At 44.3% G+C, this 14032-nt stretch overlaps 1 protein-coding gene across 1 annotated transcript; it reads left to right on the forward strand.

Moving 5' to 3' along the window:
• The first annotated feature begins 531 nt into the window (after positions 1-531).
• On the forward strand, positions 532-12581 carry naa15 (N(alpha)-acetyltransferase 15, NatA auxiliary subunit). Its single transcript, XM_004065556.4, has 20 exons — positions 532-696; positions 2547-2631; positions 2728-2832; positions 3189-3346; positions 3809-3943; positions 4629-4782; positions 5004-5123; positions 5199-5294; positions 5370-5476; positions 5568-5640; positions 5732-5901; positions 5982-6134; positions 7133-7261; positions 7341-7554; positions 7637-7830; positions 7910-8018; positions 8097-8195; positions 8281-8424; positions 9411-9508; positions 11255-12581. Exons 1-20 carry the CDS (start codon positions 643-645, stop codon positions 11450-11452), a joined length of 2595 nt encoding a protein of 864 aa, XP_004065604.1. The 5' UTR covers positions 532-642; the 3' UTR covers positions 11453-12581.
• Positions 12582-14032: the final 1451 nt, after the last annotated feature.

The raw sequence follows: 14032 nt of genomic DNA on the forward strand, positions 1-14032 counted from the left end.
TATCTTAACAATTTTAGCACTTTTTCAAAATAGTAAAGTCTTGATTTTAATGACAGATGCACATCGTAGCTGTTTTAAATTAGTCGAGTTTTAATTTCTTGTTTTAATGACAAATGATTTGTGATTTTTATTATTTGCTTATTATTTAGGTTTGTGTTTTTTACTGACCGACTACTGTAATGCATTGCTTTTTTAGCTTCAAAATAACAAGCGGTAATTTTTAGTGTGGGTGTTTTTTTTTTGTTTTGTTTTTTAGTCAATGATGCACTGACCTTGGGAGTTTAAAATTAGTTGTACAGGAGTAAAATGATGCAGTATAAAAGTATGTATGTCGTGGTTATCAAGGTTTCGTACATAACTTAACGGTTAACGATAACGTACCGTTATAATCACAACAAAATTTATTTTAAAAAGGTTTTTAAGTGTTCAAATTAAAAGTAGTTTAATCTTTTTCATTGTTGTTATTTTATTTTGAAAGGGACTTCTCTCAAACGTGAGGCGGAAGTGGAAGAGGAGAGAAAACAGAGCAATCGAGCGGGGCGGGTGAGCCGGGGCCACCGTCGCTCAATTCGTCTGGACTGCTCGAGCTAACTTTAGCTACATGTGCTGAGGTCGAAGGGGAAGCCGATCCCGACTGCAACGATGCCCTCGGTTACTTTACCGCCCAAGGAGAACGCTCTCTTTAAGAGGATTCTGGTGAGTGCATGTTCAGGGAGGCGCCGAACAACAGCAGCCGAGTGGAAAGGTCCACCAACGGGGGCAGTCCGCGGAGCTCTCCGGTGGTTGGTTAGCATCGCTCTGTTAGCAACATGGCATCATTGAATGGGTTAGCCACCAAAGGCCTTGATGTGCGCTGTCACCGCAACGCCAAAATGGTTGATCGTGACCCTGTTGATGGTTTTCGGAAAGTGTTGTTGGTGCAATTAAAACACATTTTAGCTTAAATTAAAAACCTGCTGCACCATAAGGACTAGAATAGCCGAGAAACGTTTGACAGCCCCCCACGCTTGCCTTGGCTTGACACGCACCACAAACAGCAAGGTGTCGCGAACCGCCTTGGAAGCTAACTCGTTAGCTAAATAACAGTCGTGCGCGCTGGTAGAGTTAGCCTTCGCTTTTCCCGATTCTACAAGTTAGCTTGACGAAGCTTTTACCGTCATTTTAGCTTATTTTTGAGCGATTGCTGAGCGTGTCCACCCGGGTACTTTTTGTGCTGGAAGATTGTCAAGCTAACGCTTTCTTGTCAGTTTGCGTCACTTAATCGGCTAACGCCATCCAACCTGGTCATCTTGTTTTAGCGGACTTCAGGTGAATGAATGTCAGTCCGGGTGTGTTTCTACCGCGTGGCGTCGGTGAAATGACTTGAGTGGAGTTTTTATTTGCCTAAAACGCGCATAAACGGGGATAAAAGTTTGGGAGGGGGGAAAAAAAAGAGCACGCGGAAAAGAGCCGCGTGAGGGTGTCAGCAAATCTGTTGCTGCTTCAGGCCTGCCGTGCTTCTGCTCTGCCGATCCCCCTCTCCATGAGTCCCCCTGTGGCTTCCGGCAGTTTGCACCGGGGTTTTCAACCTGCACCTTTTTTATTTTGTGAGGATCATCTGAACTAATACAGGAGCTGATGGTTAATTAAAGTTTATTTGAGACTTGAAGTGGAACCTTTTTAATAGGTGAGCCTTCTGCACGGTCCTGTTCTGTTTCTAACATAGAAGCTGGAGACACGTGCATTTTATAGTGAATGTTTCACTCATTCACTCAGAAAAAGCATGCTTTTTACTGTATGTTAGCTTTATTTATATAATCTAAATGCATTTATGCAAACTGGCAGCTGCCCAGCCTCTGGATGGATGAGGGGCTGAGCAGGTGAGTTAGTTCCTCCGGCCCTGTGACTGCTGGAATCTGGGTCAGATAATCCGCATCCTTTCATTTGTATTTCAGCGGCAGAGCCCCTCTATTAACACTGAAGACAATGCCAAATCAAGCAGACAGCCAGCTGGCTGCCAGACTGTGCAGCTCTCTGGATGCTCCAGACACAGATTACCCTTGTGCGGCATGTCAGGATTTTATCAACATGTTATTTATAGGCTTTTTTTAAAGCCACAGAGACCTTTTTTTCTACTTATTTTATATTAGGAGATCATTTTTTATTCAACCTTTAATCCAGATTTTTTTGTAAGCAAAAATATAAGAGATTGTCATCACTTTAAAATGAATGTTTTAGTCAAGTAACATCCTCTTTTTGGCCTTGTGAAATGCAAACATCCCTCATTTGTTTGACTCATTCTGTAAAATTTAAAGTCATTCCTGACAAAAAGAGGAAACGACACCTTTAGCGATTATAGGTAAATGAATGTGAAGGATATCAATATTGATTACTTTTTTGGTGTGAAAACTCTTTTTTTTTTTATGAATTTAAAATTATTGGATTAATAAAATTCTTATCAACGAATTGAAGTATAACCTTTCTAAGCAGCGACCGTCACATTTCAACCTTTTCCCGCAGGATTTTATTTATTGCTAACTGTCCCCAAACTTTGCTTCTTTCGACAGCGATGTTACGAGCACAAACAGTACAGAAATGGGCTGAAGTTCTGCAAACAAATCCTCTCCAACCCCAAGTTTGCTGAGCATGGAGGTAGGCAACTAATGTGTGGAGGGATGGAGAAATATCCCCCCTTTTTGTGCTCATCCTTCAATGTCGTATCTTTTTTTTTTTTTTTTTTTGCTGCAGAGACGCTGGCAATGAAGGGCTTGACCCTGAATTGTCTTGGAAAGAAAGAAGAGGCGTACGAGTTGGTGAGAAGAGGTCTGCGTAACGACCTCCGGAGCCACGTCTGTATCCTTTCGTGTTTCGCAGCGGGAATCGTGTTCTGATGTTGTTGAGCAGGACGATTTAGCCCAAAAGAAAAAAGCAACAAGACCTCAAGAGGCCACACATAATGCATAAGAGCTCTTCTCACTGTGAAGCACCATCAGCACCTCCTCCCTGTGTTGCTCTCTGATGGAGGCTGCAGGAAATCTGTGCACATTTGCTGAATACTAGTGTCTCCTTAGCCAAAGCCCTGCCCTGAAGTCAACGCTGTGTTTTTCTTGGATTCAACTCTCGTGTCCCTTTTTTCTGCGACAGTTTTTGAGTCCCCTTAGTAGGTATGATTGAACCTGTGGACTGCATGCTCCTTAACCGTGACCCAGGCTGGCACGTGTACGGTCTGCTGCAGCGCTCGGACAAGAAATACGAAGAGGCCATCAAGTGTTATCGCAATGCTCTGAAGTGGGACAAGGACAACCTGCAGATCCTCAGAGACCTGTCCCTGCTGCAGATCCAGATGAGAGACCTGGAGGGCTACAGGGTGAGGAGCGACTGAGGGTCATGTGGTCTGTGGGTGGTTTCTGCGTGATCAAACTTCAAGGATGTGGTAAAGATTTGGCGACAGGATGTGTGAAACAAACTTGTATTTCTGAAACCGTTTCTCCTGGGCCACCATGTGGAGATCAGCTGGCAAATATGAGGTTCCACTCAGTCCATTTTTACCATTTTTGAGCAGCTCTCCTGGGATTAACATTAGCGGGAGGTGTGAGATTATTAGATTGGACATTGACGTGTTTATTTTGGCTCCATCCAACCCATTTCCTCCCCAATGTCGGAGCCAAAATACACTTCTCCACACCTCCATCTCACTTCATCCACATTTATTGCTCCAACCACATGTCAGATCTTATGTTTTCTTCCTCTTTGCCTTTTGGCTGTTCCCTTTAGGAGTAAGGTAGACATTTCTGACTTTTACAGATTTTAATGTGTGTTTATCCTATAGGAAACCCGGTACCAGCTCCTCCAGCTGCGTCCAGCCCAGCGGGCCTCCTGGATCGGCTACGCCATCGCCTACCACCTCCTGGAAGATTACGAAATGGCAGCAAAGATCATTGAGGAGTTCAGGAAAACACAGCAGGTTAGACGTGGCGTCACTCAGATTATTGACATCTGTTGTGCTGGATTAATCTGAGCCGCCGCTTAAAGCTTCTGTTGCTGCTTTGTGTCGCGCCCACCAGGCGACAAAGCCTGAACCTGAGCCTCGATCACAGCATAGCGTATAGCAGCTCTGTTTGCCTCCTGATAAGACCGGCTGCCCGCTTCCTGCCTTTGAGCCGCTGGTGTAAAACCGCAACGAGACCAACACTCGCACAGAAATCGAGAGTCTCCTGAGAGGATCAAACCCAGACCTCAGGGCTTGTATGGAGTTAAAGTCTCCCTCCGATCATCTTTTGATCTATTTTGAAAGCCTTCCCAGCGTCTGTTTACTGTGATTATGACATTTATGGGCAAAATGATGTCATAGTTTCTGTAGAGCCTAAGTAGTTCATTAGAAATTCACCTTTCTCCTGCTAGCTTACAGCACCTCACACCCCCAACCTAGCATTATCAATGCAGTAAAAATGGCAAACAATTTATTTGTCTGCTCCCGATTCATAACAAATAAAGAAATACTAAGACATGCAATTTAGAGCTTAATTTTCTTTCTGCATGCCCTTCATCATTAGAAAAAGGCTTCAAAGAAAAAAACAAACCCAAACCACCACTTTCATCAGAGTGGGTCTTAAAAGTTCACGCTGACCTCATCTCTGTGTCCCGGTCAGATGTCTCCAGACAAAGTGGACTACGAGTACAGTGAGCTGCTGCTCTACCAGAACCAGGTGCTGAGAGAAGCGGGTCTGTACAAAGAGGCTCTGGAGCATCTGTCCAGCTACGAGAAGCAGATCTGTGATAAATTAGCAGTGGAAGAGACGCGCGGTGAGTCTCCACTTGATCCCATACCATACATTTTTAATCATTTGATGCACTAAAGCCAAAATGCCATTTGTAGTTTTACACCTGAGGGAGTCATTCATTTTATGTATTTTTTCTGTGGATACTGGAAGAAAATTGCACTTTTCCTGTCCATCATATAAATAATAATACAGCTGCTTTTTTCTATTTAATTATTTGCGTGAAAAAAATGTGCGTTTCTGTAGGAGAGTTACTGTTGAAGCTGGAACGTCTAGAAGAGGCGACGCAGGTTTACCATCGCCTGCAGGAGAGGAACCCAGAGAACTGGTCCTACTACCACGGCCTGGAGAACGCTCTCAAGCCAAGTAGGACTACCTTAAACACCATTTGACCTGTGGGAAGGAAAACCTGCTCAGCTGATGTTTTTGTTGCTTTTCCAGGCAGTGTGGAGGAAAGACACAAGATCTATGAAGAAGTGTGGGAGAAGTTTCCCAAAGGACTCGTTCCTCGAAGGCTGCCCCTCGGCTTTCTCACTGGTAAATTCACATTAGGCCTCCTGTAAATTGTTGGTTTTCATTTTTAATTCAATCCTTTTGCGACGTTTTGTGCAGGGGAGCAGTTTAGAGAATGTTTGGACCGGTATCTGAGGCTGAACTTCAGCAAAGGTTGCCCGCCCGTCTTCACCACACTGAAATCCCTGTACAGCAACCCAGACAAGGTGACTGCTCTTTTCTCAGGGATGCGTTCAAAAGCCTCTGTGCCCGACGGGGAAAATCGGTGCTGAAACGCGGTGCTGCTTCTCTTTGCAGGTGGCGATAATAGAAGAGCTGGTCGTCGGCTATGAAACTTGTTTGAAAAGTTGTCGAATGTTCAGCCCAAATGGTGAGAAGTGTTAATAAAAAACCAACCTAATTCTGAATTTCTGGATGTTTTTACTGAATTCTAAAGAACGAATCTTCCTTCTTTGATGCAGACGACGGGAAGGAGGAGCCCCCCACCACATTACTGTGGGTGCAGTACTTCCTGGCCCAGCACTACGACATGATCGGCCAGCAGACGCTGGCTCTAGAATACATCAACGCTGCCATCGAGAGCACGCCTACGCTCATCGAACTCTTCTTGGTGAAAGCCAAGATTTATAAGGTAACTTTGGAGTCACGCAGCTGAGGAGCACCGCTGCTGCCACAGCGCCCGCCGGTGTTGACGGCGTCTCTCTCACGCAGCACGCCGGGAACATCAAAGAGGCGGCGCAGTGGATGGACGAGGCCCAGGCTCTGGACACCGCAGACAGATTCATCAACTCCAAGTGTGCCAAGTACATGCTGAAGGCTGGCATGATCAAAGAGGCGGAGGAGATGTGCTCCAAGTTTACTCGGGTGAGGAACGCTAGGAAAGCAGAAGGAGATGAAGTTAAGGATTGTAAGAACAAACACTTTTCAGGCAGGGGGACTTTAAAATCCTGCAAAAAGTTGTTTTTAAATGGTAGTTGCTTTTTAAAGCCTCACTCAGATCATCTTTGGAGCTATTCTAACTTTTTTCCCCGTCGTCTTTTTAATCACGATGATGCCATTTTTAAGTGTCACTTTCTTTTAAGGACCTAGTTTCAGTAGTTCATTAGAAATTCGCCTCCAAGTTGTGGGTGGGGCCGTTGGCGCAGAGCTTAATTTTCATTCATACACGTCCTCCGTCATCTGCAGAATGCCATAAAAACACGTCAGAAACAGCAAAAACGTAGTGGGTCTTCACGGGTTTAGCTATTTGTCACTAATACAGAAAAATGAAAAGGAGGACATGTTTTGTGTGAGCCAGGAAGACGCAGAGTTTAGGGTTAGATGGAGGCGGAGGATCCCTACATGGAGCAGCAGAAAGACGAAGGAGAAGCTATTTATCAAATACAAGGCAATAAATACCAGAACTGGATTCTCTTAAATCTTGTTGCAAATCTGAGGTAAAATTCAACTTTCTGTTTCTAGCTAGACTTTGTGAAATTGAGTTTGTCGGAAGGTAACGTGCATTTTATTTAGAAAATTCCGCGAGCCCTCTCGGCAGCCTTCCTGTCTGCTTGATCCTATTTATGGAAATTGAAGCAGTTGAGACGCAGCAAAACAGATGCTATTATTAGTGCAGCATTGAGTGGTGCTGCTCCTGGTACCTTCAAGTGTTTGGGGTGAACGAACTCTGTGACTAGAACGAGACTGATGACGCCAAGCAGTTGCCTTACGTTGTGCTACTTTTTAGAAGTTTCAAACAAAGTTCAGCCACATTGCCTGCAGTGACTGTAGAGCAGGAGTGTGGGAGTGATGCTGCACCTTGAAGTGGTTCTTAGACATGTGGTCTGCCTTCTTACCCGGCTTGTTTTCGGTGCCGTCCTCAGGAGGGAACGTCAGCAGTGGAGAACCTGAACGAGATGCAGTGCATGTGGTTCCAGACGGAATGTGCGCTCGCCTACAAAGCCATGAACAAATTTGGAGAAGCCCTCAAGAAGTGCCATGAGATAGAAAGGGTGAGTTTCTCTAACCAGGAGTTCTCACTCTGGTCTTATCTGTCAGACTGGAATGTCACGTGTCCTGTTGACCCCTCAGCATTTTGTGGAGATCACGGACGACCAGTTTGACTTCCACACCTACTGCATGAGGAAGATGACGCTTCGCTCGTATGTGGACCTCCTGAAGCTGGAGGACGTTCTCCGCATGCATCCCTTCTACTGCAAAGCTGCCACCACAGCCATTCAGATCTACCTGAGCCTCCACGACAATCCGCAGACCGACGACAGCAAAGAGCTGCAGGCCGACACCAGTGAGAGCCGCCGACCGATCCAGTCTCTGTGCTTGCGAGCGGCCCTTTTCACACCTTGTCTGCCTTTTTTCTTTTTCTGTAGCTAACCTCTCTGACAAAGAGCTGAAGAAGCTGAGGAACAAACAGCGAAGAGCGCAGAAGAAGGCTCAGCTGGAAGAAGAAAAGAAGAACGCGGAAAAAGAGAAGCAGCTGAAAAACCAGAAGAAGAAAAAGGACGACGATGACGAGGAAATCGGAGGGCCGAAGGAGGAGCTCATTCCCGACAAACTAGTCAAGGTCAGCCTGAAAAAACCACGAAGGAAGCAAATCAGTCCAAGTTGAAGTGTGAGAAGTTGGATGCATTTTGTGTTTGTAGGTAGAAAATCCCTTGGAGGAGGCCATCAAGTTCCTAATGCCTCTAAAACAGCTGGTGAAAGAAAAAATCGACACTCATCTGCTGGCCTTTGAGATCTACTTCAGGAAAGGTTGGTGATGCCGTTTCCTGGATATTCGTTTTTAAGTCGTCTTTCTCCTCACGTTGTCGATCTGTTTTTCCTGCTCAGAGAAATACCTGTTGATGCTCCAGTCGTTGAAGAGGGCATTGGCCATCAACCCAGACCATCCGTGGCTTCACCAGTGTTCAGTACGCTTCCTTAAAGGAGGTACGGCTGTCTGTCTGCTCGATTAAAAGTCTTATCCTGACCTCGACATCTTTAATACCGTCTCTGTCTCCTGAAACCCCCTCAGTGTCTGAGAGCAAAGATCTGCCTGAGGTGGTGAGGACAGTCTTGAAGCAGGAGATCACCCGGCTCTTTGGAGACAGCAACGCCAAGAGCTTCAACCAGGCCTACCTCGCCAAACACTCCAACTCCATACCGCACCGACTGGCTGGTGAGCTTCAGAAATGTGTACCAGAACAAACAACGTCAATCTCATAGATAATATGCAGATGACTTCACGTTATGCGAGCTTCCACACGGCAACAATCACAGTTGAAAAGTGTTTCAAAGGAAGCATTGTGGGGGCCGTCGATCAAACACCTGAACATGGATGCAAATAAAATGCATCTAAAGTTTAGGCTTAACTACAAAAGGGGTTTATACAAGTATACACCTTGTGTGTTTGCAGATTCATCAGCCTGTATAGTAACAGTCTAACCCCCACCCCCCAAAATCAAAATGTACAAACTTCTGATTCCAACATTTATTCCTAAGGAGCTTCCCAACTATGCTTGAGGAGTTTGGAGGCAGTAGTTCCAAATTCCTAGGAGTTTAAATTTGTAGAAGCTACAAAAGGTGAATTTATTTAGTTATTTTTAAGATGCTGGCCTCTTTCTGTGGTCAAAGGTCAACAGAATTTTAGCTGTGGTTGTAGACTTAGGTCGGTGCAAAATTAATTTTAACCGCGATTTAGGTCCATTTTTGTGAGTTTGAGTTTATGGTGGGGGTCACATTTTTACTAAAGGGCACAGAAAGAGAAAGAAAGAAAGAAAGAAAGAAAGAAAGAAAGAAAGAAAGAAAGAAAGAAAGAAAACCGTGGAAACAATCTGGTCCTTCATTCTAGGACTGCTGGGCGTAAACACCTGAATACGTGGGAACTACATGACAATCCTATCATTCGGACCTGTATAGTTTACAGCAAAATCCTTCAGTCAGTTGCATGTTTTTTGGACACGACTTCCTGCTGCCGATTTCCTGGACCGTACACGTTTTGCCAAACGGGAAAAACAAGGTCAGGGTCCGGTGGAAAACCAGCAGGACGTCAGCTGTCATGCTGCAGATTTTAGAGTTTAACTGCGCTCAAGTCACAGTTTTTCAAAATAAAAGGCATTTTGAAAGAAACGGTTTCTCACGTGGGCACATCTTTCCTTCCTGCAGCTGCTAAGATGATGGTGTACCTGGACTCGTCAACGGAAACGAAGGCCGCAGAGATGGTCACTGCACTGGACGAGGAGCTGAAGAACAGAACCATCAAAGTATGTCTTATTTTAAAGACTGTTTTTGTGTTTTTAACATGATTTGGGAGGATTTTCTCATGTTGGAGGACATATATTCAGACAATTAAGCTCAAAATTACATTTGAGTATTTCTTTATTCAAATTGATGTGAATCGGGAGCAGACGATAAGATGCCATTCAAAAAAAGAGTGTAAGAAATATACACCGAGTGGGCCACAGCTTCCCATTCCAACGCATCCACTTGTAGACGACTCGATCCACGGACGTCTTCACTTTTCTCGTCTGAGCTGGCATCTGTCTCAAAACTTTATGGCTGAATAGCTCCAATATTGCTCGCCATCTTTGTGGCACCGGTAATGTTAGGTTTGGGGGCAGGCTTGCCTTGCGCCGACAAAGAACCCTAACCTCAAGGTGAATTTCTAATGCTAGAAAATGATGCTTAATTTTTTTACACATTGGGCTTAAACGGCATAATCATGATCAAAGCCCTCTGGGAATGCTTTTACTAGAACTCAAGATGATGGGAGTGAGCTGATACAATCGATTAATCAATCTGAATCGAATCCAAGCTTAATAAATCAAAAATCGATCCATAATAGTAGAGATCAATCTTTTATACCTTTTCCTCTGCGGTGACCTAACGCAAAACAGCAGGAAAGCCAAAGTCCGCTAGCTTGATGCTAACAAATAATGGAATTTCCCATAGGACGGCTAATGCTAACGTTTGGTCGACCTAAACAGACATTGCTGACTAAATAAACAGCTTTATATACTAACAGGCATACATTTTTCAAAATCTTTTACGGAAATGTTTTTGGTATAAAGCACTGTTTGTTTAATTTTTTTGCTTAAATCTTCTGGCATACAGTGTGTTGTTAGCTCGAGCTCCACCTAGTGGCCAAACTGAAAAGCAGGTTTCTTGACAATCTGCACATTTTTGTTGGAGCTTCTCTGTTTGAAAAACCATATAACACTGTGGTTTTAACAATCTAATTGGTTTATTATTTCACTAATTATATTTAAAGTATGTGAACTGTATCATATTAATATGAATATCTTCAAAACATTTATAGATTATTGTATTTCTATACAAATAGGCCTAAATGTGTAAACTGTGTAAATTCAAGACTGACTCCAATCAAATGGAGTGGATGGAAAGAATCAAAAAATCCTGATTGGAATCGATCCAGACTCCACTGGATCATATTGAATCCATTTTTGAAATTATTGGTGATACCAGCCTAGTTTCTAACAATAATGGAGTCGCAGCATCAGAACTCCAAATTAACAGACTTTTGCTGTAAAAAGTTACACCATCACTTTTGCCGATTAATTTTGACCAGATATAATATACCCAACAAAAAGTACTTGTCATAAAAATTTGATCAAAACATGAAAACGCGTTAAATTAGAACTGTTTTCTTTTATTTTCAACTGCGGTATGTGTAACAAAGTGTAAAAGAAAAACATAGGAAGTTCCTAAAAATATGCTCAAAAATGACAGAAAAATTAGGAATTTGAGAACAAAAAATCCAAAGTAAAAAGAAAAAAGAAATGATACTAGAAACTTGGTCTTTGGTCCACCCATTCCTGGGACATGTGAGACTTCCCCGGTGAAGGCCCAGACTCCTTGACACGCGACATTTTGAAATTCAAGTAAATCGTTTTGCTCGGGTGAAAATCACCCGGCAACAATGCTCCATAGGGTTAAACAAAGCTTCAGATATGGTCCAATATTCTGAGCGTTTGTGTTTCTCCGGACAGAACTGTACAGAGGTCCTGGAGTGTCTTCGGAGCGGCGTCCTGGGCGACTGCAAGGAGCAGACGGAGTCTTACCGCGCCGAGTGCCACAAGCTTTACCCATACACTTTAGCTTTCATGCCCCCCGGATACGAGGAGAGCACCAAGATCGCAAACGGAGACGTGTCCACCGAGACGGAGGAGCTAGCCAACGAGATGTGATCACGACAGCACTGCGTCCAACAAAAGAAAAAAGGAATTGGGGCCGAACACGAAGCCCTGTGGTACGCCTGGCAGTCATCTTCGTAGAGCCAGACACAGGAAGTGAATATGGGTGTTTCATCCTTGAGCTCAGCTTATTCAGTTTCTGACCGGGCGTGGCTTGGCTCTCTCCCACGAAAGGGTGAAATTCAGGACTGTGTGTGCGCGTGTGTGTGTGTGTTGAATGTGTGTGTGGGTGTTTGCGGGAAAAGAAGGGGGGTTGGGGGGGGAAGATAACAGAGCAAATGTTTTACTTTTTTAACGGAAGATGAAAATAAACGGTCATTGTGAAACAAACGGGAGGAATTTTGACACCCAGACTGCTGCAGACACCGCCTCCGTGCCGCTCCGACAAACCCCTCACACACTGTGTACTTTATTTCAGAAAAATCTAATTTAAACCGAGGCGGGACACAGTCGCTCTTGTTGGGGGGTGGGGGGACTGGGGGAGGCCGAGCCAAGTGGATGGGGTCTCCGATCCGTAGGAAGCTGAGCAGGACGAGTCTCTCCGAGGACGCCATGCGGCCGCAGGTGTTTGTGTATCTGCTGTACTCCTGCCGCCCCGCCTGAGACCGGGGCTTCTCCTCCCCCTCCTCTTCCCTGGAGGGTGGGGTGCCATGGCACAGTCACAACGGACAGTTTCTGATCAGAAAGTGCTTCCCTCACAGGTCTAGGTTCAACTTTGGAATATACTCTGTCTGTTCTTACGGAGCATCTTGTAGCACATAATAAAAACTGTAAAGGTTGTGTTGCGCTCCATTGACGCGGCTTTGCTCCTTTGTTTTTCTTTGAAATTAATCCGACGAAGCAATAGCGGTCTCCTGGCAGTGGAGCTTCTCCACAGCCCCTCCCTCGTCGGGTCTCCATGCAGCCCTGATGGTCGCGGGGTTTTTACGTGCACTGAGCGTTTATTCACATCCTCCAGACGGACGGCATGCTAGAGTTCAGAAATCAACATCAGGACCTGAAGTCACAGTCACACTTGTCATTTTCTTCCCCTCTTTTCCTCTGATTTGGGTTCTAATGTGAAAGCTGGAATCTGAGGTGGTGATGTATGAAATGGTTTTGTATTAAAATCGAGATAAACAGAGCTGCCCTTTATTTTCTTGTGGCTTCATTTAAAGATTTGCATTCATTCCTTTTCCTGCAGTAGGAAGCAGGATCACCTGAGCTGCCAAGTTTGCGGTCCTCCTTTTTCAAAACTATTTGTATCGTTTTTAGTTTTGCAGAAAATCGGCTCAAAATCCTCAAACATTTGATTTGCTTTTTAAACATTTCAAACATTCCCAAAGTGACATTTTCTAAGATAGAAAAACGGTTTTCTGTTGCCAGTTTTCAGTCAAATCATTTTTGAATTTATTACTTTTATCAATAAATTATACTCGTATCATAACAGAAGCATCCTATTTTCCTTTGTATTCCCTCAGAAGCACAAAAAGTTTATTCTTAATCGGATAAAGTATTTTTTTCAATCTTAATATTTTTTTAATTTAGTTTTAAGGAAAATGGTTTCAAACGAATTTTTGAAATATTTTATAAAAATATGTATTTTCAAGTTTTTTTTCAGCTTTTACAAACAAAAGATTAGTCCAAAAAGTCTGCAAAGTTCTAGTTCCGTAAGGACCGCCCAGTAGAACATAAGCTCCGCCCTGCCCAGAATCAGAAACACAAGGGGCACTTGCTACTCTGAGGGGTAGATCAGGCCCATAACACCCCACACTATTAAAAAGATGTTCTAAAGTACAACCCAAAAGTCTTAAAATATCTATGCATGTTTTGACCCCTTTAGATCCAGACATGGAGCCACAGCTTTCACTGTCCAGTCTGACCTGATGACCTCCACAGCTGTCATGACCTCAGGATTGGTTGATGTAAGGATCCAGAGAGACCGACTTTCACACATTTATCTCTGCAGTGGACATCAGATTAGTCTGAGCTTTTAGAGTAAATAAATTCCTTTTGTTTTATTATGTCCTTAATTTTCCTTCCTTTTGTCATTAAATATTTCCTGCTACTTCCTCTCTCCAGATTTAGGCTTTAACCCGGGAGAACCCAAGAACAATTTTCTTCACGGCTTTTAGAGTTAATTTGACTTTTGTGTTTTTTGTTTGTTTGTTTTGTTCATTTTTGGGTCGCAGGAGTTAACAGGACCAGCTCTACACCCTATCTAGGGTGCTGGAGGGTTTGTGGGAGTTCGCTCATCCAGTCCATATGTGTTTTGTGGATTTGGAGAAGGCGTTCGACCGCGTCCCCCGTGGCATCCTGTGGGGGGTGCTCTGGGAGTATGGGGTCCGGGGAGCCTTACTGAGGGCTGTCCGGTCTCTGTATGACCGGAGTAGGAGCTTGGTCCGCATAGCCGGCAGTAAGTCAGACCTGTTCCCGGTCCACGTTGGACTCCGGCAGGGCTGCCCTTTATCACCGGTTCTGTTCATAGTTTTTATGGACAGAATTTCTAGGCGCAGCCAGGGGCCGGAAGGGATCTGGTTTGGGGACCACAGGATTTCCTCTCTGCTTTTTGCAGATGATGTTGTCCTGTTGGCT

This window comes from Oryzias latipes, chromosome 1, assembly GCF_002234675.1.
Source record: "Oryzias latipes chromosome 1, ASM223467v1".
NCBI lineage: Eukaryota > Metazoa > Chordata > Actinopteri > Beloniformes > Adrianichthyidae > Oryzias > Oryzias latipes.